Raw genomic sequence first — 24,583 nt, forward strand, 5'->3', positions numbered from 1 at the left:
TTTGTTCTTTTAGGTCGTACCAAGCGTGCCGCACAAGCCCTGAAAAGTGAAGCCAAAACGTCTCGATCGCCCCCTGGTGAGTGGTCCCAGTATAGGTCATAAACCCCGCCCTCCCCATGTTATTCAATGGGACGCGAGACCAACTAAACAATTAAATTACCCTTCAAATATCTTTTTACCGAAGCTGGTTTCTGTCATTTACTGTAGTTTGAATCACGCTAATGTAAATTCAAGAGTTTGTTTTTAAAATAAGTTTGTTTTTAGTTAGTTATTTAATGCTCTAAAGACGGTGGTGTGACGTCGTGATTCACAGCTGTGATTGACAGCTATCTGAGCCGAGGAGCCACTGAAGCGCCATCAGTCTTTTTTCGCGATCTTCGGAGGACTGAGGAGATTGGAGCTTTACATTTAATCTCAACATTTCTATAATTGATATAATTTCACACGGACATAATGGGTTTTTCTGCAGTACATTGTGTTAACCGATCTGGCATTTCCAATCGATCTTTGAATTTTTTTCGGTAAGTTAAATTTATAAGCTATTTAATTAGTAAATAAATGTAATGGGCTAGCTAACTTTAGCTAAAAGACAACAAGCCTCGTTAATAGCCATGTTAATAGCTAGCAGGTGATCGTTAGCTAGAAGTTACCAATTATTTCTGTATTAGGCCTATTCGAAATTAAGGTTAAACATGATGTAAGTTAGGCTATAACATATCTTGGACTTGTGATTGATTACGGTATGCGCATTCTGCGAGGGAGAGTGAGGGCGGGGCACAGGGGTGGGGCCGTTGATTTCGCGGCTTTACGGCTTTACTTCCTGCTCGCTACTGCGCATAACTACTGCGCAGAACTGGTCCCAAGATCGCTATCTGCGCAGACGCAAGTCCAAGATGTCAGCGCCGTATCGGGACACTGGCGGCTTCAGTTTTCACCAATGGAAAAGAGGGAAAGGGCGTCGTCCATTTTTTTTACAGTCTATGGGTCGTACTCATTAGCGCAGGTGATTGTGATGTAAAATGATACTTTGTGGTTTACTTTTGGGTAACTGAGGTAATGTTACTTAACTGTCAATACTGTTGCCTGTTTGTTGTCGTCATGTGAACGCGCCCAACTAACATTTCTGAAATGAAACAGATTCCAGAATCTAAATTTTTTTTGAGGGAGGAGTAGATATCATTTCAAGAATTAAAACATGATAATTTAACTTCTGAAGAACATCTGTTACAATAAGTTATTATTCAAAGTATATTAAAAAGTGAATAGTGCATGGTTTTATGTCATGCATGATTTTTTTTCTTATCAGCAATTCAAGTTGTTTATTTAAGCTCCAAATTCTCTTATTTCACTCAGTGGCCTTTGTGCCCTGGCATGTGGCCTTTGTGCCCTAAACATTTTTGTGATACCGAAGGCCAAATGACCTTGCCCCTAAAATGACCAAATTCCAAGCCTGGCTATGACTGCAACGGAATTCGAATGCAGGACCTACTGATTGCAGGTCTGCGTCTCTAACCGCAACGCTATTTAATAAGGGTTGGTGGCTCACTCGCTCTCTCACTCAGTCAGTCAGTCAGTCAGTAAGTAAGAGATATTCACTTTTCGTGGCCAGCTCTGCTTACGCGGTCTGGCAAAATCAATGCCAACTGCCAGAAAACATGGCATAGTATCAACATCGGGTGCCAAACTCCATAATTACTATGCATACTTTTTTTTTTTATTGTCCCTGGTTTTCATGTTAGAAATGTGGTATCTTGACAAGAAACTTGTCTTTGTTGTCAATAAGTAGTGTACACAATATATTGCTTTTCATACTGCAATGATCGAACTGGGGACTTTCTTGAAAGATAAGTGTTCATTACCATAGTAGGTAGTAGCTCGAAATTGAGATTTTTGTAGGTTTATAATACAAAATGATTTACTGGCTAGAAAATTATTTGTGTACATTTCCAGAACTATATAGTGGTTCTTCCCAGAAAGGTTTTGTTATACCATAGGTCACGGAATAAGTTAATGAAGATATGTTAATCTAGTATCAAAACTAAATTTGGTTTCACACCTGCAAGCACACACTTGATTACAAACGTTTAGAACACATAGCGTACACACACAGACATACACACCAACACACACTCACAAACAGATGCATGCATCTGTTAACACGTGTTAGCACATGTTCTTATATACACATGCTGAAGAGAGATGGATTTAAGCGCACCCACACATACACACACATACACAAAGACGTTCACAAACATAAACACAGACACACACTAACAGTACAGTGAATGGATTGTGATTTACTGGGGACTAAGTGGTTTAAGCTGCACATCTTGCATCTGACAGCAGGCCTCATAAATTAGAAACTGGGTAATTTACACTCACTGCTATCTCTTAAAATAACATGAAACAGATCGACGTTGTATATTTCACCCCAGAGTCGCTCAGGGAGAGGAGAAGAGCCTAAATGGTGTGGTGACTACAGTGGTTTCACCCTACATCGTGGTCTGTGTGTGTGGACGTGTGTCTTGTGAGATCAAGATATTCGAAGTGCTTGGCTTGGTTAATACTCACAATACAACTATATGTCACAGAAAAATCATCTCCATGGTAAAACAAGGTCGCCGTAAAAAGACAGCCCCCCCCCCCCCCACACACACACCCTTTGGTCAGCCAGTGCAATTTTGTAAATCATGGAACTCCGTGGCAGCGAACCCCAAGAAGGGGTTGTAGGACCCCTAAGGGTACTGAGCAGATCCACAGGGGTACTTGAGAAGACTCATGACATCATAGAATTGCTGTTCAAACAGAATGAGTTGATCTTTTAACAGGTCAACAGGCACATTAGCCAATAACTGATGATGGAATTGAATCCACTCTCAAAGGATAAGCGTGGCCCGAACTGAAATTAAATCCCTAAGAAAGTTTGCACTGACTTACATTTAGCGGACACTCTTATCCAGAGCATCTTGAAGTAGTGAGCACATATATTTCTATACTGGCCTCCCACAGGAATCAAACCCACGCCCCTGGCATTGCAAGTGCTACGCTCTGTCAGGAACCTGATTCCCCTTCAGAACAGTTAAGATAAGCCAGCTAAATAAACCAAGTGTCATCATAATGAGGTCAAATGAAAAACTCCACCTGTCTCCCTGAAGAATAAGTGTCATCCCTCTTTCTTCTTTCCTTTCTCCTGTCAGTTGATTCCAGATGTGGTGGAGGACCAGCCCTGTAAGGAAACAGGCTGGAGGCCAGACCCACCATGTGCCTCCATCGTTCAGTCCAGTCTGACTCTGCCGTGTTTACCTTCACCTCCCAGACCCACGTGTATCGAAATAACACACACATGACGGTTCCATTATTGTAATATTCACATTCCTGTGTTTTGTGGTTAGATGATTGGGGGGATTTTCTTGGTTAAGCAAGGCGGATGAGTTGTCTTTCATCCTGATAGCACAGAAAAAGCTCTTGACACGTGGTGAGCATCACAACACACTGCAATGCCATCAGATCTGTTTGTTTTGTGGTTTGACATGAAATGTGAACTTGAAAGGGATTGGTACAGTATAGTGATGTAACTTTAATAATATCATTGGTAGCAGTTCATTCTCTGTTCAAGTGCTGCCACCCTGTGGTAATGTCAACAGCATATTACTACAGACAGGAAACACAGTGTTGAACTAAATACAGAATATTAATCTAAAATCAACAATACAGTAAGGTTAATGAAAGCGTGATTTCACAACAAAACTGTTGCAAATATACAAAATCAACTAATTAAAATGACTGTTATTTATTTTGTATGAAAAATCTAAGTCTGCACATAAATGTAAACAAATTCAGAATTAGCCATTAACAAAAAACTTTGACAACCATATCATGCACAAAAAAGAAAAACAAATAAAACTACAGACCTATTCAAACCTATACCTTAAACCTTTGCCTTTTAACAATTTCCATGATTTTCTTTAAACTAGTTTAGTACTATTCTGGTGTATTATTTGAAACTTTTAAACACTCCTATGCACATTTTCTCGATAGTTATCTATTTTTATAGGCATTTAATCCTATCATATATCATTAAATCAAGATAAAACTGGGCCCTGAAAGTTCTCCTTACACATTCCACTGTACATTGTACTCTCCTGCTTTCCAGTTATACTGTCCATAATATGTGGAAAGATTGAACATGTGGAGTGAGACAGTGGAGAGAAGGGGGGAGACTGGCTCATTTTCCAACACCTCCAGCCAGTGCAACCCCCCGAACCTTGCGATGCCTCAAACAGAGCTAGCCTGGTCTGGCAGTGGCACTTGGATGTGAGGCAGGTGTGTGTAGCCTGGAGGGCAGGGCCTTTGGTCAGCAGCCACAGTCTACCCCCTAAAGAAGGGGGCCTAGCCCAGCTAGTTACAAGATCATTTCCTGTTTCTCTCTCTCCTTCCATCCTGCAGAGCTAACAAACAGATGGAACGTTTATTCAGCAGGGACCTTTCCGCTCCTTCCCCCAGGTCACCATAGTAACACATCTGACACACTTTTTCACCTAGTTAAAAACAAAAGAGCCAGGTGTTCCATTAAAAGCTGACCTCCCCAAAGTCTTGTTCTGTGTTTGTACATACTGTATGTGTTACAAATGGGACATTTACAGGGAGGACATACTTAATAAAATATCTAACGGTGCTCAAAAACAAATGAAGTTCTGTTTGAATTTGCACATCTACCCTCCTGAAACTCACAGCTGACTACACAGACACAGTCTATTTAGCAGTGAGTCCATATCTCACAGACTGGACTGAAGGGGGTAGGACAGAACTGGTTTTGTCCTCATTTCAAGACCCCACCACAATGTCAAATCAGAATAAAACCTAGCGAGGCTGAAAACATCTATAGCTCTGACTAGTCCATATGTCGCTGCTAGAATGTGTGCAGGTGTTTGGGTGATTAAATGCTACTGTAGGGCAGGTCCTGGAGCCCCCGAAGGGGTGCAGGTTTTGGTTTTTGCCCTGACACTCACACACCCGTTTCAAATTAAAAGACTTGATGAAGCAGGTGTGTGAGTGCTAAGGCAAAAACCAAAACGTGCCCCCTTTGGGCTCTCTAGGACCAGGACTGGGAAACACTGCTGCAGAGCAAACGGGAACCAAAAATAAGACATTTAAACAAAGCCCTGCAGTTCTACAACTCACAGTTAGAGGGCAACACTATGTATGCACAGTTGTCTCTTCATAACATTCTTTGTCTGATATTAGTATTAGCCTCATACCTGGGTTGGAATTCTACCTGGGCTCCTTGTGAAGTAATAATGTTAAATGTCTCTAATGGCGTATTCACAATGTACCTTGGCCCAGGGCTAAAAACAATGCAGTGGGAACATATTTTTTCATGCTTAAACCTTCCTAGCTTTGACATGCATGCACTGGTAAGATGCTTTTATTACAGGCAAAGAGATTTCAAATGAAATTATATATCAGATCAGAGAAAACCAAACAAATGAGTTCATTAAGAACTGTCTGCATTTTTATGGCAGTGATAACTCATGTTGTATCTCAGCTTTGCAGTGAAGGGGAGCGGTAGACCAAAAGGTGGAAAGAAAGCAGTTTCCTCAGGAGACAGTAACACTGTAAAATTAAGCCTAAAGTGACTGTAAAGGGTCCGTAATTAAATGCACTAAGCTGTTACAGAAATTGGTCTACTATACTGTTCATCTTCTAAATCTACACTGACTCTAACAAGAAAAACAGTAACTTTTTCCCCCCTCTGAGGGCACCCGCTTGTCCAGCCCAATTGGATCTTAAGTGGCCATAGACGATTCTCTCATTGACTGGAACCGCTCACAGCTCATCTTCTCCCTTCTATCCATGGGCCAGGCCTGCCAGACTCAACAGGGGCATTGCACACAGTACCTCTCCTCCAACGGGCCAGTGACACCGGCTTCCTCTGCGGCAAAGAGGAGACTGCAAAACCTTTGTTACATGGAGCTTGGAGAAGGGGTGAGATCGTATGTCACTAAACGCTTTTCTTTCTCCAACCGAGAATTCCCTTTCCAGTGTAGGAAGTATTGTGCAAACGCAAACTCAATAAAGACTCCATTGCCCACAGTCAACCTTCTTTCCAAAGTGGCTGACAAAGTAATCTGCAGAGAGGGAAGATGACGAGTGAGGTGGATGATTGCAGAGAGGAGATGGTGGCAAAGTTTCCCAGGGTTAGAGGAAGAGGCTTTACATTTTGAGTGAATCAAAGTGATTTTAGCCCTGGAGAAGACAATGAGGATAGTGGGTTGCCCAGAAGTAAAGCTTTGCTTCATTTTTGCTCCCCGCCAGCCCTGTTCTGGGAGCTTGTATTCTAGCCAGATGGTAGGAAAGGGGGCAGAGAGATTCACTATATGTGGTGAGGTGAAGAGTAGGGTCAAAGAGGCACAATCAGAATACAAAAGAGAAAATGATTTAGCAGATGGGAGAGATGACAGGATAGAATAGGAGAGTTTAGTATAGAACGAAGATTGCAACCTGACATGACCATCTGGACAGTGGCTAAGAGGTTAGGGTAGAAGGAGAGAGACAGATATGGAGTTAGATATCTGCCAAAAGGTTAAGTGTACATATTGCTGGTATCGTAAGAAAATCCATATGTAATTTGCTTTGACCTTAAAAAAGTAAAACATGAAACGTAAGTGTGAAATTAGATCTGTGAACATACAAACACTGTTACAATTACTAAAGAACTAAAATATACTGCTTGTACGAATTTTGTTTTACAATACTAAAAACAACACCACGACCTGGAGTTCTTGCAGTTTCATTTCATCATCCCAAAAAAACGTAACAGCAACTTTCGGGGACAGGGACAACAGGAAATCAGAGAAACCGGAAATAGGTATCCTGCAAGATTTTCTGTTCTGTCTCTTCTTGCATGCATAGTGCAAACTGATTTTAATGTGCATAGTCATTGTGTGTATCTATTCTTTATTTTTGCATACATTTCATGTGTAATAAATACTTAAATGTATAAAGAATAACCTGTGGGGTGCTCCCATATACTCAAACAGCGTTGCTTTATGGGTATTTGCTTTTTCCCCTAGGTTGTTGCTGTAATGAGAACTTGTTCAAATACTAAAAACGAAATGTTGTGCAATCACTACAGTAGTTCCAGGCCACACACAGCCATCATAAAATATGATGGACAGAACAGTCATGAAATAGCACATGCCTGACTGTAATATTGAAATTAGCTATATCTTGACCTTAAATCACTTAAATATATTTTGCAGCTCAGACGGATATTCAATGCAAGGATATTTTGCGTACTAGTCATTTTCACACACAATTATTTTACTTAATACCTAGACGCATTAGTCTACTGGTGTAATGTCGGTATGCAGTTTTAAAACCAGCAATGGACGTTCCAACTTAGTTTCGAAGAGCTGCGTTCGGTTATATATTGGCAGATGCCACATTACTGACAAAAGTTTGTACAACTAAAAAACGATCCGCAAACCAATTAATTGAGGCTGAAAGTATTAGAATAATTATACGTCAAAAAGTCGTAAAAGGGTACGTTCACAGATCTAATTTCACGCTTACGTTGCATGTTTTTCGTTTTATTTTACGATCATATCAATAAACATACTGAAGCTGGTGCGTATGTACGGATCATGCTATGCACTTATTTATTCTCAATAAAATACAGCACAGATGTCTACTTGTAGCTTTTCACTTCGTTATATTTAATACATACAACATCATCCCATTCTCCTTTGAATATAGGCGATTGATTTAAATTAATTTATTATAAAATATTCAACTAACTAGTCGTATTGACCAATCCAAAGAGAGGAATAGGTGGGAGCTTCACCTTTTGCCTATGGAATATGCAGTAGAACAGCGTTCTCCTCATCTAATCCCAATTTAAGGGCGGAAACATTAGGGTCTGTCCATTATTATCGTCATGCTGGCGACATCAGAGATTCAGTATCAATAAAACGACTTCCGGCATTTTGCCTTCAAAATAAAAGTCGGCGGTAAAACGCGATAATAATATTAAATCATCTATTTTGCCGCTTTGCTTAATGTATATTCTAAAGAGATAGAAAATAAAAGGAATAGTTACATATTACAAAATATAAACTAAAGAAAAATGCTGTTTAAATAGTACTTCACATAGGATTAATAATATTGTAGCGCAGGGCAGTGTCTCAAACCCCCAACCTTAGACTCCCCAAACGGTACACTACCCACTGCTCCAAATAGGAATATCCCATTAGGAGGGGTGAGTAGCGGCTACAATATTCTAAAGTGGAGCACATTGAGAAACGGAGAAGGAGTAAAAAAATTTGTAAACATTTCTTTTTTTTTTTATTAAATAAATTGATGAATCCTTATGATGTAATTATTGTTAATTTGCTGGTGCTCATTTGTTATATATGGTCTCTTTGCGCTAAATCCAGCAACGCTATACATTCCAATGGTAGGGGCGGAGTAAAATGCCAGCAACAATTGCAAATACATATTGTCCCTTGACTTTTTTTTATATATTCACTCTATACAGTCTCCATATATTTCCTACAATACATTCACTGTGGCATATAGAATAGTTTTTTTCTATATGAGGCAATATGCATCCCATGTGCGGTCTATATTAGGGTTTTGTATTGGGGGCTTAAGAGGCTGTGGAAAATATTGTGTTGCTAGATGTAACACACCATTCCCCATGATTAGACAGGTTTGTCTTACTCTACACTCTTCTGAACATTTCCTATATTGCTTTCTCTGTGGCACAATCGTTTTTGTAGCTATGAGGCAATATGCATTCCATATTCAGGCATTTGCATTGTCTGAATTTTGACATTGGAACATGTTTTAATACCCTTTTTTTATTGAAATTACTCATAAATATAATCAAATATTAATTGTTGTCAGTGTTTTGAGAGGTACATTTTCTCAAACAATTAATAAATTCAATTAGTCAGTTTTGAAGTAATACTTTGACGTCTTTTATTTTGAAAAGTTCAACGTTTTCGTGAACCGGAAATGTTTTATTAATGTTGCTGACACAACACTGATCTGTCCATTCTATTCAATGTCTGTTGTTAGGATGAACTGTTATTGAATAAGAAAACGCCTTTTATTCCCATCATACAACAGTGTTGTTGTTGTCCAGCTCGGCACAGTTCTCTAATGAAGTAGCTAGCTGCATTTTCTACACGCTACAGTCGAACTACAATATCATGTCAAAGGAGGTATGTTTTTTTCACCGGTGTTAGATTGGCAGGTTGTTATAGTGAAAAATTTGATATTTTATTTGTTCAGTAGCGCTGCAGCCGTAAAACGCTTAAAATGTATATTCGTCTGTAATGCTATTTAGCTAGCTGCCAATATTAAATAACTTTTATATAGACCACGTTTGGTAAAAACAGTACATATTGGTGCATATTGCGAGTAATGTGTGCATTGTAGTCCGCCATTACGTGGCTATCTTAGCTAATTCGCTAAAAACACTAGCTAGTCGAGGGTGCACGGTGAGGCTAGTAATACAGTAGAATAAATTAAACTTGCTATGCAAGTGAAGTGTTTTTTGCACGGACTCTAAATATGCCTTGTTTTCGACCTAGTTGTACGTATGTGTGCTACTTAACGTGATTGAATGCGTAGAAAGGTGACGGTATAGCTGTTCAACCAGTAGGCCACAGGCGCATTACTGTAGCTATATAGAAAAACCGGGTATTGTAACCCAATAATGGCAATTTGGGTTGGTTATTTAGCATCAAACTCGATGCGCGCGCAACTATGGGGCTGACCGCAATTTGGGTTCATTGTCTCACGTCCACCTGCAGTGATCTGCCTTTATCTCGTAAGGGTTAATGTAACGCCTAACGCTTTGTAATTATATACAGTAATGTCACTGATGTGCATGGTACAGTGTCCTCGCACCCGCCTTCTGAAAACTACTGTCCTGCTGTAACCTAGCTAAATTGATCTTCGATGTTTTTTCTTAGGTGTTCATGCATCACAGGGTCCAACGTTTACTTTTTTCCCCTCTTTTTTTGGCTCTATCAGGCCAGTTGGTCTGAAATCTATTAGTCCGTATTTTTAATGGCCCGAACTGAGTTTAAAAAAACCATGATATTGTATTTTACAGAATATAGTATGTAAATATCATATAATCAGAATATTGATTTATACCACAGATTTGCATGTGGTATGAGACAAGAGAACAATTTCTCATTAAATATGATGCAACGCACATCTTTACTTTTTGTGGTTATCAAAATATTAGCTACTATAAATATCATTGTTATATTTTCATTAAGATGCTTCCCTATTTGATGTGACATAAAAGCATGAAAAGACAGTGGGGAGAACAAGTATTTGATACACTGCCGATTTTGCCGGTTTTCCTACTTACAAAGCATGTAGAGGTCTTCAACTGTGAGAGACGGAATCTAAAACAAAAATCCATAAAATCACATTGTATGATATTCAAATAATTAATTTGCATTTTATTTCCATCTCATTCGTTCGTAGAAGGCAGACATACATTGGTGCAGCCGCAGAGTTGTCAACAGGCCGTTTGGCCGCAGTACACGCGACATGCTGTAGGGACATTTACGTGCATTCGCTATTCGCAAAATTTCGCGTAGCCAACTATAGCATCGCCCAGATGCGTACTTGTGGGTGGGTCTGTGGGCGAACTAGCGTGGTTAAAAATGGTTGGAATAGAAACGTATTTTAATAAATGTTTACATTTTATACATCTCTACTCAATTCATATGCCTCATTGATGTAATTCTTACAACCTGCAAGGTTAGCTAGCAAACCAGCTTGGTAGAATTAGGTAGCCACCAGTCAGCTAACGTATTCAATATTGACCCCAGAAGCACCAACTGTCTCGGCCACCTATCTCTATGCTGCATTTTTTTGTTTGCGTCTCTATATGCAAATAGCGTGCAATCGTATAGCTCCCATCACTGCTACTAAAACTTGTTTAAAAAATGACATCAATCTTTTAAAAAGGACCGCAAAATCAGTTGTTTATTCTCTTAAATGCACGTAGAGCATTTCACAACCTACACCAAATCCTGTGATTGGTCAGTCCCCAGCGATAGGTGCGGGTGATTTGCATGAAGTTGGAAAATCTGAACTTTTTCTTCGCCTCTCACTGACTTATCCCACTCGCTCGCCACGTTTCCCTTCATTGAAATGAATTGAGCCATCGCGAAATTTCGGAGCCATCTAATATTATTCGTCAAAAAGACGACATCGGTACTGTTAAACACCGAGGGAGAAGTGCGACAGATACATTTTAATGCGAGAACAAGCAAAAATCTAAATGGAAATTGTGACAAATATGAAAAGCAAACGTTTTAATACGATACTATTAATTTAAATGGGGACTTGACTGCCAGCGGGCCATTATCAACGTTGATCCCTGACATGCATCACTATAGTAATAAGATTTGTATACCCCCCCCCCCCCTCCAATTTTGTAAATTGCAGCATATTTGAGTTTGACACGTAAAACAGCCTCAAGAAGTATTTCTTAATATGGCGGCTAAGAAGAGCGAATATCTCTTATTGAGTGACTGACTACCCCTTGTTAAATAGCGTAGTGGTTAGAGATGCAGATGGTCATGTGGGTGACTCGGGTTTGAATCAAGAGGGCAATACAGGTCAGGCTGAACTAGGCTTGCCTTGTTTCTTGTTTTTAGGCATATGTAGACCCCACTATTAAAATAATTACATTTGTTGCCAACTACCTTTCGTGATTAGTTGGTGCAACCCAAGAGAGTAAATTGAAAATGTATGTTTATGAATAATTGAATTGGCCTCACATTTTGTCTGAGTCTTTGTAAACCTACACTGAGAAAAAACACCATGAAAAATGAAGCATAAGTTTTATTTAGATAAAAGGAGAAAAATCTGTTAGATTTTATACAGCCCCCTTCAGAGTAGTTTATTAAACCCTTATTTTACCAGGTATATTGACAAAAATGTTGTGCAGTACTTTCTAAGGACCTATGGAAAATGTCCTGTCATGGCTTATGGTTATCCCCATTGGCTTCAGTTTTTTCTCTCTCCTATTGTCTTCAGTCTCCCCGCGAGCCGGAGCAGCTACGCAAGCTCTTCATTGGTGGACTGAGTTTTGAGACCACCGATGAGAGTTTGAGGGCCCATTTTGAACAATGGGGATCCCTTACAGATTGTGTGGTAAGTATATTGCCTTTTATTTTTCACAATGGGATCGTTTCTAGGACTGCATCAGCAAAATATCAGTTGTTTAATTTTTTTCAGGTGATGAAAGATCCAGTCACAAAGAGGTCGAGGGGATTTGGCTTTGTCACATACAGCTCAGTGGATGAAGTTGATGCATCAATGGAAGCTCGTCCTCACAAGGTTGATGGCCGACAAGTAGAGCCTAAGAGAGCGGTGTCCAGAGAGGTAGGGAATATCTCTGATATACGTGGTAGAAGACGGATGTTTTAATATTATCAATTTGGGCTGGTGCTAGAGATCATGAATGTTAAGTTGAACCATCGTGAAATGTCCCTTTTTATAATGTGTGTTGGACAGGATTCTTCCAGGCCAGGTGCTCACACGACAGTGAAAAAGATATTTGTGGGTGGCATCAAGGAGGACACAGAGGAACATCATCTCAGGGACTACTTTGATCAATTTGGCAAGATTGAAGTAATCGACATCATGACTGATCGGAACAGTGGGAAGAAGAGGGGATTTGCTTTTGTTACCTTTGATGATCACGATTCAGTTGATAGGATTGTCAGTGAGTCTAAACCATTGATTATGCAAAAAATACAGGAAAGCATGTTATTTTGTTTGTTCTCTAGTAATTTAGTGATGTTTAACTTCTCTTCTCTTTGCAGTCCAAAAATATCATACAGTGAATGGTCACAACTGTGAAGTGAGGAAGGCTCTGTCAAAGGAAGATATGAACCGATCAGGTACGAATTCCAGAAGTTGTAGCAAAACTATTTTGACAACTTCTAGCTGGTTGCAATTATTAAAGGTTTCCATGTGATTATGGGCTTGTTCACATTATAAGAGAATAAAACTCTAGATAATAATTTACATAGTGTTTGAATTTACACCGGCATGTTCAAAACGTACCACGCAGGACCGTCAATCACAGGAAAATGGAGCAATATGTGTGCGCACTTCACAGAGACTTGATACAGTTCCAACGGAATTGTCTTCACACTTGCAAAACTCCGGGACGGCTCTATAAAAAATGGAGCGTACACTAACTTGGAAGGTGGCATCACAAGCTATCAATATCTGGGAGTTTACACATCAAAATTATCTAGTGTCTTGTTCGACATGTAACTGACTTGTTTGATGTCTGTCTTTCAGGCCCCAGGGGTGGAAACTTTGGCAGAGGTGGCGGATATGGAGGTATGAGCACTCAGATTTTTTATTTCCATAACCATACCCAAACGTTTTCTACAGGAAATTACATTTTTGCCCTAGTACAATGCAGGTTTAAAGTTAGTGTCCCACGATGACGATCAATCGTTTTTCTTTCCCAGGTGGTTTTGGTGGAGGGAGAGGAGGTGGAGGATATGGTGATAATGATGTATACAATAACTATGGAGGTAATGGTGAGTAGCTCTGCCCTGTTTGTCAAGGTTTTCTAGACAAGAATTCAGGGGAACGTTGGTGATAGTTATTTCTTTTTTATCGGTTTGACTTGTTTGTTCAGGTGGCGGTTATGGTGGAGGTCCCGGTGGGTATGGTGGTGGCAACCGAGGCTATAGCGGAGGAGGAGGAGGAGGAGGTGGTGGTGGTTATGGTAACCAGGGTGGTGGCTATGGAGGAGGAGGAGGATACGACAACTACAACAATGGCGGAGGCAGTGGCGGTGGCAGTAGTGGAGGAGGCTATGGAGGTGGTAGGTCAACCAAGCAAGTGGATAGTGCGCATAATACTTTGTGTCATCAGTTTTCAATCTGGGTAGTTATATGGAGTGAACAGATCTTTGATTGTAAAAATAAATAATAATATTCCTGTATCTGTCCTCAGGGGTTAAAATCTGTCACACTAAACCATTCCTGTCATAGGGAAGCATTTATTCTGAGAGTCATTTCGTGACTCTTGATAGTTTTGGCCAATATTGTGTCTAGGATCTTTTACAGTTGTACAGTTGCAGTTTGAAAAATGGTTTAGGCACAAAGGTGTTGTTTCAGGACAAACATCTCTGAACAAGAGACAGTGTTCATACCTACAATGCTGCATCAGGTGGGCTACAGTTGATCACCTCCATATTTCTACAGATATAGTGTTTTTAACAATGTGATCCTTTTTCCCTAAAAGCATAATGTCAGTAAAATTTGTTCTTTTCTCACTTGGCCTTGCAGAAAATCTATGTGTATTTTTTTGGCAGGTAACTACGGTGGTGGCGGTGGCGGCGGTGGCAGCAGTAGTGGTGGAGGCGGTGGAGACTACAATGACTTTGGCAGTTATAACAGCCAGTCACCTTCCAGTTACGGCCCAATGAAAAGTGGTGGCAGTTACGGCGGGGGCAGGAGCAGCGGCCCCTATGGAGGGGCTGGTGGTGGTGGTGGGGGTAAGTCCCAAGTCGTTAATCTACTTGAAATTAAGAAGAACTCAACAGAAATCCATGGGGCCTCATTTATCAATACCACCTAGAATATATTATAAATACTTCGTACAAGTATAATTTAGAAGATTTGTATGCATAGAAAGGGGGATTTATCGAACAATCCTACAAGTGTCACACACACACACACTGGTAAATCATTAATAACAAGTGTACTTGTGCATTATTAACCATTATGTGGTCAAAATGACATGGGAAATATCTAATGACATTACATGAAACACATTAACACAATTTTTAAAATGGAGCATGGCATTGTCTGTAAAAATACTATTAGATACCAGGGGCGTTTCCAGCATTGAAGGACATCCGGGGCTTAGCCCAGAGCTTTATGCAAATACAGGGATCACTCGAAGAGTTTTTTTTTTTATTACAGTAACACTTTACTTTCAGTCAAAATAAATCTTTAACATTATATTCAAGGCAGGCTAACATCCTCTCAGTGCTCAACTGAGCATAACCTTTGTTTTGGATATGGAAAACATAACCATTGCTCAACTGAGCATGATAACAATATACAGTACATCTTTACATTATGCTCAATACACATACACAGAGTCAACATACAACATACACTATTCAACTCTTGCTGTCTATCTGGTATGTCCTTCTATATTTGTTATATTACTCTCTCATCCACCTGCTTTTGTCTTTCTCATCACTTGCTTTTGTCTTTCTCATCACCTGTTGTAGTCTTTCTCACCACTTGCTGTAGTCTTTCTCACCACTTGCTGTAGTCTTTCTCACCACTTGCTGTAGTCTTTCTCACCACTTGCTGTAGTCTTTCTCACCACTTGCTGTAGTCTTTCTCACCACTTGCTGTAGTCTTTCTCACCACTTGCTGTAGTCTTTCTCACCACTTGCTGTAGTCTTTCTCACCACTTGCTGTAGTCTTTCTCACCACTTGCTGTAGTCTTTCTCACCACTTGCTGTAGTCTTTCTCACCACTTGCTGTAGTCTTTCTCACCACTTGCTGTAGTCTTTCTCACCACTTGCTGTAGTCTTTCTCACCACTTGCTGTAGTCTTTCTCACCACTTGCTGTAGTCTTTCTCACCACTTGCTGTAGTCTTTCTCACCACTTGCTGTAGTCTTTCTCACCACTTGCTGTAGTCTTTCTCACCACTTGCTGTAGTCTTTCTCACCACTTGCTGTAGTCTTTCTCACCACTTGCTGTAGTCTTTCTCACCACTTGCTGTAGTCTTTCTCACCACTTGCTGTAGTCTCTCATCACCTGCTTTTGTCTTTCTTGGACGTTACTGCATTGTCTTTTTGCACTAGAAATAAACCTAGTTATTACGGTAATGAACATTGTGACGGAAGTGAATTAATCACAACTAACTTTATCTAGAAAAAGCTAGATAATACCAAGCTAGATAATTAGCTTGATAATACCAAGTATTATCCATTTGTATCTGTAAAGCTGCTTTGAAACAGCCTACACTGTTAAAAGCGCTATATAAATGAAGGTGACTTAACTTGACAATGTGTACTATTTCAATACTGCTTGGGACTAAATTGGCCCACTTTTAGTATATAAAAGTATACATTTAAGTTTAAAGTGTAAGAGTAGTAGACTTTAAGTACACACAACTATGCCTAGGTTTCTCATTTGTAATGCATCTGTACTACAAGTTAACTTTTAAGTATACTAGTAGTAGTTTACTATTTTAATACAAGTAGTATTTTTTGTTTATGAAAGTACACACTGAAGTGTACTTTCAGTAAACTATTAGTTTAGTAGTGTATACTGCAAGCCCTGCTCAAAAATCCAGCTAAAACCAGCCTAAGCTGGTTGGCTGGTCTTAGCTGGTTTAAGATGGTCTCCCAGCCTGTTCAAAACCCCCCTAAAACCAACCTGATATACCAGCTACTTCCAGCTTAAACCAGCTAAGACCAGCCAACCAGCTTAGGCTGGTTTTAGCTGGATTTTTCAGCAGGGAGTATACTTGCAAGTCAACATAAAAATATACTTGTATTATGTTTGCACTTGCACAGTATACTATTATGTTTAAATGTAGATATTTTTTTATAAAAAAAGATTTATTTTCATTAAAAAAAATTTTTTAACTGTACCTTAATTTTAAAAACATTTCATTAGCTTCATGTTGCATTTTTTTTATCAACACTTGATTGTTGGTAACTTTCATAAAGAAAGGCAACATTTTAAACAAAAAAAGTTAAAGACTACACTTTGATCAGATTCAGAACGGATTCAGAATAATAATAAAAAACACAGATGGAGTAGATCGAGTCCAAAGTCCAAACCTTCACAGACAGTTGTTATAGGCTATTTGTGGGTTAACTTACCCTTCATTTCATTTGGTAATATTAAGCGTTTTTTTTTTTTACTTTTGTAATACAGTGGTTAATAGAAAGTATAATTAACTGATTGTGTCTAAGACTGGTGTGTCAGTTCGATCATTGAGGGTTGTGAGGTGCCAGTGCAGTCTGGATGCTCCTGACAAAAAGAGCCATTGCAAGAAACTTGGGTTGACAAGCACTTATGTGCACCTTACAGGCATGTGTTCTCTGTTTGCCTTTTTAAATCCTCTTTCAAAAATTCTTAGTTACAATTAAATACATTGACAGCCATTTCCTCTTACAGGTCATATACAGAAATGTTTGGTATTCTTTAAATATTGTATATGTTTAAGAACTTTTTGGCTATTGAAATTGTGTGTGTGTGTGTGTGTGTGTGTGTGTGTGTGTGTGTGTGTGTGTGTGTGTGTGTGTGTGTGTGTGTGTGTGTGTGTGTGTGTGTGTGTGTGTGTGTGTGTGTGTGTGTGTGTGTGTGTTAGGAAAGAAAATCTGAAGATATTTACCTTCAGACCTGATTGACAAAAAGGATGGTCTAGATCCCAACCCCTTACACACAGTAATTGGTCTATTATAATCAAATCAGCCTTGTGATATCATGCAGTTGATCAAAAGTGCCATCTCAACCTAACAGACTGAAATTCCAGGTGTTAAACTGCTCAAACCTTAGCTTTACTGGCTGAGATTACAAACTAAGCACCAATTGCTACATTGTAATGTTGTTTTAGGACAACTGAGTGTACAACCCCGTTTCCAAAAAAGTTGGGACACTGTAAAATGTCAAGAACCACAGAATGCAAAATTCCAAAAACCAATATTGGATGGCAGTGATCTTCGGGCCCTCTGAAGGCACTGCATTTAAAGACCGACATGATTCTGTAGTGGACATCCCTACATGGGCAGGAACACTTCTGCAAACCATTCTCTGTGAACACAGTACCTCGCTGCATCCACAAATGCAAGTTAAAACTCTACCATGCAAAGAAGAAACCATATATAAACAAGATCCAAAAACACCGCCGCCTTCTCTGCGCCTGAGCTCATTTAAGATGGACTGAGGCGAAGTGGAAAACTGACCAGTGGTCTTTTTTGGGGGGGAATCACAGACTCTATGTCCTCTGGGCTAAAGAGGAGAGGGACCACCCGGATTGTTATCAGCACACAGTTCAAAAGACAGCATCCATGATGGTATGGGGGTGCATTAGTATACATGGCATGGGTGACTTGCATGTCTTTGAAGGCACCATTTTTGCTGAACAATATTGTATATACAGGTTTTGGAGCAACATATGCTGCAATCCAGACAACGTCTTTTTCAGGAGAAATTTCAGCAAGCTTATTTCAGCAAGACAATGCCAAACCACATTCTGCACGTATTACAAAAGCATGGCTCAATAGTAAAAGAGTCTGGCCTGCCTGCGATTTAGAACTGTCACACATTGAAAACATTTGGTACATTATGAAATGAAAAATACGACATCAAAGACCCTGGACTGTGGAGCTGCTGAAAAATCCTATATCAAGCAAGAATAGAAAACATTTGTTTTCAGAACTACAGCAATTGGTCTCCTCCGTTCCCAAACGCTTAAAGAGTATTGTTAAAAGAAGCGGTGATGCAACTCTGGAGTAAACATGTCCCTGCCACAACTTTTTTGAAATGTCTTGTTGCCATCAAATTCAAAATGTATTTCTCCAAAAACAATATTTCTGTTTCAACATTTTGTTGTCTTTGTACTATTTTCAGTTAAATAAAGGGGGAAATGATTTGCACATCATTGCATCCGGTTTTTCTTTGCATTTTACGCAGCATCCCAGCTTTTGGAAAGAGGTTGTACAACACAGCTGAGCTTTCTCTATACTTGACTACTCAGCACAGAACAAGGCAATTAAGACTTAATTCTCTAGTGGACTGTTTACAAAATAAGCACTGTTCTCAAAATAAGCACTGTTCTCCTTTTGTAGTATTTTAATTTGTTTTATACAGTAGGCTTTCTTGCAGGCAAGATTGCATGACATCATCATTCCATCAACCATAGTCCCCTTTGTTTGTGCTAGAAACATTCATTTATTTTTACTGTCTGCCCATTCATGTAAAGGTAAGCTGAGCACTGTTGCTGTTAAGAGGTTGAAGCCCATTACTGCCATATTACTGCTAGTAATAAAATGTTCATAACATAAGCACTATGATCTTGGAAAATGTGTTTTGTCTAGCTGTTTAGAAAACGTTTGTTTTACAGTTAGTCTTTAGGGGGACAATTAGAAGTTATTTTCATGTTTCTATGTATTGCAATTCAATATTACAATTTGTTATATTTTCATATAACCATTTGCAAACAGTTGGATCATACTTCCAAAGACCACATTCTGCACAAAAAGGCTGAATAATACAATAAAACCATAAGTCTGTCAATTAAATGTACTCAGAACTTTCCAAGATTTATTTTTTAACAATAGTCTGTATGCTAAAGTGCATTGTGCCTAGGGTTAACTGTTTGGTTTATATACATGCCACTGTATTCAGCCATTTGAAAAATAAAACATATTAATAAAGTGACATTTACACTCACCTAAAGGATTATTAGGAACACCTGTTCAATTTCTCATTAATGCAATTATCTAATCAACCGATCACATGGCAGTTGCTTCAATGCATTTAGGGGTGTGGTCCTGGTCAAGACAATCTCCTGAACTCCAAACTGAATGTCAGAATGGGAAAGAAAGGTGATTTAAGCAATTTTGAGCGTGGCATGGTTGTTGGTGCCAGACGGGCCGGTCTGAGTATTTCACAATCTGCTCAGTTACTGGGATTTTCACGCACAACCATTTCTAGGGTTTACAAAGAATGGTGTGAAAAGGGAAAAACATCCAGTATGCGGCAGTCCTGTCGGCGAAAATGCCTTGTTGATGCTAGAGGTCAGAGGAGAATGGGCCGACTGATTCAAGCTGATAGAAGAGCAACTTTGACTGAAATAACCACTTGTTACAAACGAGGTATGCAGCAAAGCATTTGTGAAGCCACAACACGCACAACCTTGAAGCGAATGGGCTACAACAGCAGAAGACCCCACCGGGTACTACTCATCTCCACTACAAATAGGAAAAAGAGGCTACAATTTGCACCAGCTCACCAAAATTGGACAGTTGAAGACTGGAAGAATGTTGCCTGGTCTGATGAGTCTCGATTTCTGTTGAGACATTCAGATGGTAGAGTCAGAATTTGGCATAAACAGAATGAGAACATGGATCCATCATGCCTTGTTACCACTGTGCAGGCTGGTGGTGGTGGTGTAATGGTGTATGGGATGTTTTCTTGGCACACTTTAGGCCCCTTAGTGCCAATTGTGCATGGTTTAAATGCCACGGCCTACCTGAGCATTGTTTCTGACCATGTCCATCCCTTTATGACCACCATGTACCCATCCTCTGATGGCTACTTCCAGCAGGATAATGCACCATGTCACAAAGCTCGAATCATTTCAAATTGGTTTCTTGAACATGACAATGAGTTCACTGTACTGAAATGGCCCCCACAGTCACCAGATCTCAACCCAATAGAGCATCTTTGGGATGTGGTGGAACGGGAGCTTCGTGCCCTGGATGTGCATCCCACAAATCTCCATCAACTGCAAGATGCTGTCCTATCAATATGGGCCAACATTTCTAAAGAATGCTTTCAGCACCTTGTTGAATCAAAGCCACGTAGAATTAAGGCAGTTCTGAAGGCAAAAGGGGGTCAAACACAGTATTAGTATGGTGTTCCTAATAATCCTTTAGGTGAGTGTATATGGAAGTTGCTAACTTTGGCTGTTCTGAAACAATGAATAAATGCAGATTTCTAAAGACGCTGTATAGGCACAGGTCTTTGCATATAAAGTTTGTCACAGATTTTTTTTGATTCGCTTTGCCCGTTCCAAATTGTGGGGTAGTCTGGTAAGAAGACTATCTAGGTTTCGTTGTTTGGGTTTCTCTGCTGTTGCAACGTTCAACTCTGAATGATTTCGGGTGAGACGAGCCCTCGAGTTGGTGGTATTACCCAAGTCATTAATTAAATAGGTTTTTGTGGGTCATGCAACAAAACCATCTTCGTATTCCAAATGGTTAAACAATTAGGTTTTGTGACTTCTGTCGTAATGAACCTTTCACTCTTAAAAAATAACCAAATGCCTTATCGATATATTTAAAAAGTATGGACAGACACAGTAAAAAATGTATGTTGCTAGCAAAAACACAGAACTATGGATAACAGAACGTGATCTCTCACCCACAAGAAGGCTAACTTTAGACCGTCAAAAGATTGCACACTTTACCAACTTCAAATGGTTGTTGTGTCAGACTTAGACACTGTGTAACAGCCTGGGGATGAGGTTAATAGAAAGTTTGATTACAAAGCCTATTTCCTTTGTACGTGTACACATTGAAAAAAATGATCCTCCCTCACTAGGCTACACTTGACAGGACCCTTATATCAAAAACTAGAAGTTTACACGCCCCGTCAAGCTAATTTATCAATAGATCTAATTTATAATAGATAAACATCTCCTGCAAATGTGTGGTGTACTTAAGAGATTTGTAGTTACACATGATTGATAAATGAGGCCCTGGTGGAAGGAAGACAGGCTTTTCTCTAGCAACTTGAGTTGAGAACTTACGTAAGGCCTGGGACATTCTGCAGGTGGTTATGGAGGAGGCTCTGGTGGTGGATATGGAGGGGGCTCCGGAGGCCGAAGGTTCTAGATTCTGAGGTAAGCACTGTACTGCGAAATTGCACTGCACCTCTAGATTGGACTGCTCAGTATAGTGTTGGGGTTTGTACAATTGCGATTGACATTTTTTACTATGTGCCGCCTTTGAAGCAGCCTTGGCCAAGATACAGAATAGTTGAATTAGAAAAACAAGCAGCCCCTTTTATATGGGGCTAGTAAGCCTAGACTTGAGGGTGATCGTTATACCGTGATACATGTGCTGAAATTTAGTTTAGGATGGGGGATCTAGCAGCAAACCTTTATTTTCACAGAATCTACCATCTATTGAGTCCCTTGGCTTACAGATTGGACTGAGAAGAGAGATTCGCCCTCCCCTCTAACTCAACACACACACACAATCTGCCCTCCTTGCCTTGGCTATGCAGTGCAACGGGCATAAATTGAAGGATTGCTCCTGGCTTTTCACCTCTTTACCCCACTCAAATGTAGCTGATAATGACAAATGAAGAAGGGTGCGGAGGTTTAACATTGTTGTTCCGTATTGTCCAACAGGCTACAGTACTTAGGAGAGGAGAGCCAGAGAGGTGACAGGGAAAGGAAGCAGCAGGTTTACCCTCTAGATCTGCTCAGCCAAGCACAGTTGTGGCAGCTTTACGTCTGCCACATGAAGAGAAATGTACAGTAGACAAGGAAAAATCATGTGGAGGGGGAGGGGATGGGGAGGATCCTTTTCAACCAGTTCTTGTCGAATGCTTCCCAGCAGGATTATATGATTTTGTAGTTTTGTTATTTTTGTCTTTGTGAAGTGTAACGCATTCCACTAAGGTTTTATGTAGGTATTTTCATCCCCCCCCCGCACCCATAGGGGTGTTTTTGAAGATGTAACCGCTACCAAATCAAGATGAAATAAACCGCTTTTCTGTTGTTGTTTTTTATTTTTTTTACATTGTGTATTTTGATTGATGGGTACTGTTGACCCTAACATGAGGTTCGTAGACCTCAACAGATGAGTAGATGGTGTGAAGTGCAACTGAACTGTCGTTAGTCATTAGAGTACTTGCGTTATGTTCCAGGTTCAGTAATACCAGGGTTTTTTTTACAGACATAATGTAATTTTAAATATTTAATTCCACTAATTTACTTTGCTGATGGTAAAAAAAACAATACAAAAAATAAATAATACCCTGCATACATACAAAGGTCCATGGACCTTTTTGCTTTGGATGGTTTCTCCTCAACATTTAGCTTTGTTGCGAATGGACAAAGTACACTTCTCCAGTTGGCTACTAGTCTCACAATCAATTGGAGACTAGCTTACACACAAAACTTGAGACTAGTCATTCAATTGGAGGAGCCATTTGAGAGCCTAGCCCAGGAGGAACCAGCTGAGGGAGAGAAGTAGCAAGATCCCCCGCGAGGAGCCAGTGAAGCAGGGGACAGCAGCAGTCTTGAGTACAGATGGTTGCTCTTATAAGACTAGCGAGAGGCAGCTCGATAAAGGAAGGGGTATTTTATATACCATGCTGGTAGGTAAGAAGAGATTTTTGATCAACTTGTATTTGTAACACTCACCTTTTGAATGTTGGCAGTCCATATTACGTCTCTTGGCAAATTAACTAACACAGGCATTTTATTCCAGCAATATGTATTTCATCTTAGTATAAGTGGGCAATATGTTAATTCGTTAAACTACCAGTGTTTTTGGATGCCCTAAAACCTGAACGATGCAAACCTTGATTGCTACTCTTGTAGAGTTAGTGACTACATGAGGCTCAAAGTCCTCAATATTAATCACTTGATTTCATTACACTACTGTCGGTTTTGCATGCAAATCATTTAATGTAAAGTCACCCTATATTATAAGTAGCTTTTTTAACACGTCTTGTTGTATTTTCAGGGCTGTAAGATGGCCACCGGTGAACCTCTTATGCCCTTTACCTTGCACATCTCACCTGTACTTGGATGACCAGCGGTCACAGGCCCACTCTTGACATCCTGGGTATGCTGTATTTTTTTTATATTTTTTTACAAAACACTCTTTGCTTCATGTGTTAAACAAAAATATATTTATTTAACAATGAGATTTTGTGTAGGTATAAAGGTGTCTTTCCAAAATGAATATCTGAATGGTTTTAACATTTTTCTTTCAGTGGCATTTTAAACGGACAGAAGGGTCATACAAGAATGCTGCTGGACAGTTTTTAAACATTTGTACTAACTTGCAATATTTTTTTATGTCTATTGAATAAATGTTATTCACATCTGGATTTCTTCTTGTAAAACTGTTAGTATGTTTTTATTCTGTATACACAACGATTCTATGTGATGTGCAGACATTTTAATTGCTAACATGTTTGACCTTTTTATAATTTGCTTCAGTAATGTGTAAAGGTTTTCCTGGAAATGGAGTGAAAGGGTATGAAATAATGTAGAATAGCAATTGCATTATCTGACAATGAATGCTGTAAAACTTAAGACATGTAAGGTAAGTGCAAAACATTGCCATAGATCACAACAGTTGACTACAGATCTACCAACTATAATATACCAGCAGGCATTCTTTCAATATAGTTATAGCTTAAGCAATCTGCAGAATTGACTGCTGAAGTAATGTTAGATGGTGCTAGAAAGACTTCATACTGAGTTTATAGATGTGTATTTCACAATTCTACTTTCGCCAATGAAGATCTTACATAAGGGCTGTGTCATAATCCCTTAACTCCAGTGTGGGATGAAATAATAGCTGTTCTAGGCAGAAGGTAATTCAAACTACAAATAAATGTCATGGAATGTAGTTATTGTCATCTTAAAATATATGTAATTACACCACTGAAATAGGTTTAATACCAATTTTTCGTAAAATGGTTTCATTATTAATGTAAACAGGTCAGCGACTGCTGAAGTAGTCTAAATCCTACATTAACTGATTTCAGCAAG

The 24,583-nt window shown here is 39.5% G+C and overlaps 1 protein-coding gene across 5 annotated transcripts; it reads left to right on the forward strand.

Moving 5' to 3' along the window:
• The first annotated feature begins 9,048 nt into the window (after nucleotides 1–9,048).
• hnrnpa1a (heterogeneous nuclear ribonucleoprotein A1a) lies at nucleotides 9,049–23,928 on the forward strand. 5 transcript variants are annotated; one of them, XM_020055729.3, is made up of 12 exons: nucleotides 9,049–9,230; nucleotides 12,082–12,198; nucleotides 12,283–12,429; nucleotides 12,562–12,772; nucleotides 12,873–12,950; nucleotides 13,360–13,401; nucleotides 13,536–13,607; nucleotides 13,709–13,897; nucleotides 14,390–14,572; nucleotides 21,616–21,685; nucleotides 23,544–23,645; nucleotides 23,797–23,928. In XM_020055729.3, the coding sequence occupies exons 1-10, from the start codon at nucleotides 9,219–9,221 to the stop codon at nucleotides 21,675–21,677; spliced, it is 1,113 nt and encodes a 370-aa protein (XP_019911288.2). In that variant the 5' UTR covers nucleotides 9,049–9,218; the 3' UTR covers nucleotides 21,678–21,685; nucleotides 23,544–23,645; nucleotides 23,797–23,928. The 5 variants fall into 5 exon arrangements, with proteins under 5 accessions (XP_019911288.2, XP_010879542.2, XP_010879544.2 ...); XM_010881240.4 differs by having other exon boundaries at nucleotides 22,199–23,645; nucleotides 23,797–23,913; XM_010881242.4 differs by having other exon boundaries at nucleotides 13,536–13,601; nucleotides 22,199–23,645; nucleotides 23,797–23,913.
• The last annotated feature ends 655 nt before the right edge of the window (nucleotides 23,929–24,583 follow it).

Source organism: Esox lucius, chromosome 17 (assembly GCF_011004845.1).
Source record: "Esox lucius isolate fEsoLuc1 chromosome 17, fEsoLuc1.pri, whole genome shotgun sequence".
Lineage (NCBI taxonomy): Eukaryota > Metazoa > Chordata > Actinopteri > Esociformes > Esocidae > Esox > Esox lucius.

Coding starts and splice junctions, on each gene's coding strand:
- hnrnpa1a (XM_020055729.3), top strand. Junction 12,773..12,872: donor TTCAGTTGATAGGATTGTCA/GTGAGTCTAAAC, acceptor TTCTCTTTGCAG/TCCAAAAATATCATACAGTG. Junction 12,951..13,359: donor GGAAGATATGAACCGATCAG/GTACGAATTCCA, acceptor TCTGTCTTTCAG/GCCCCAGGGGTGGAAACTTT.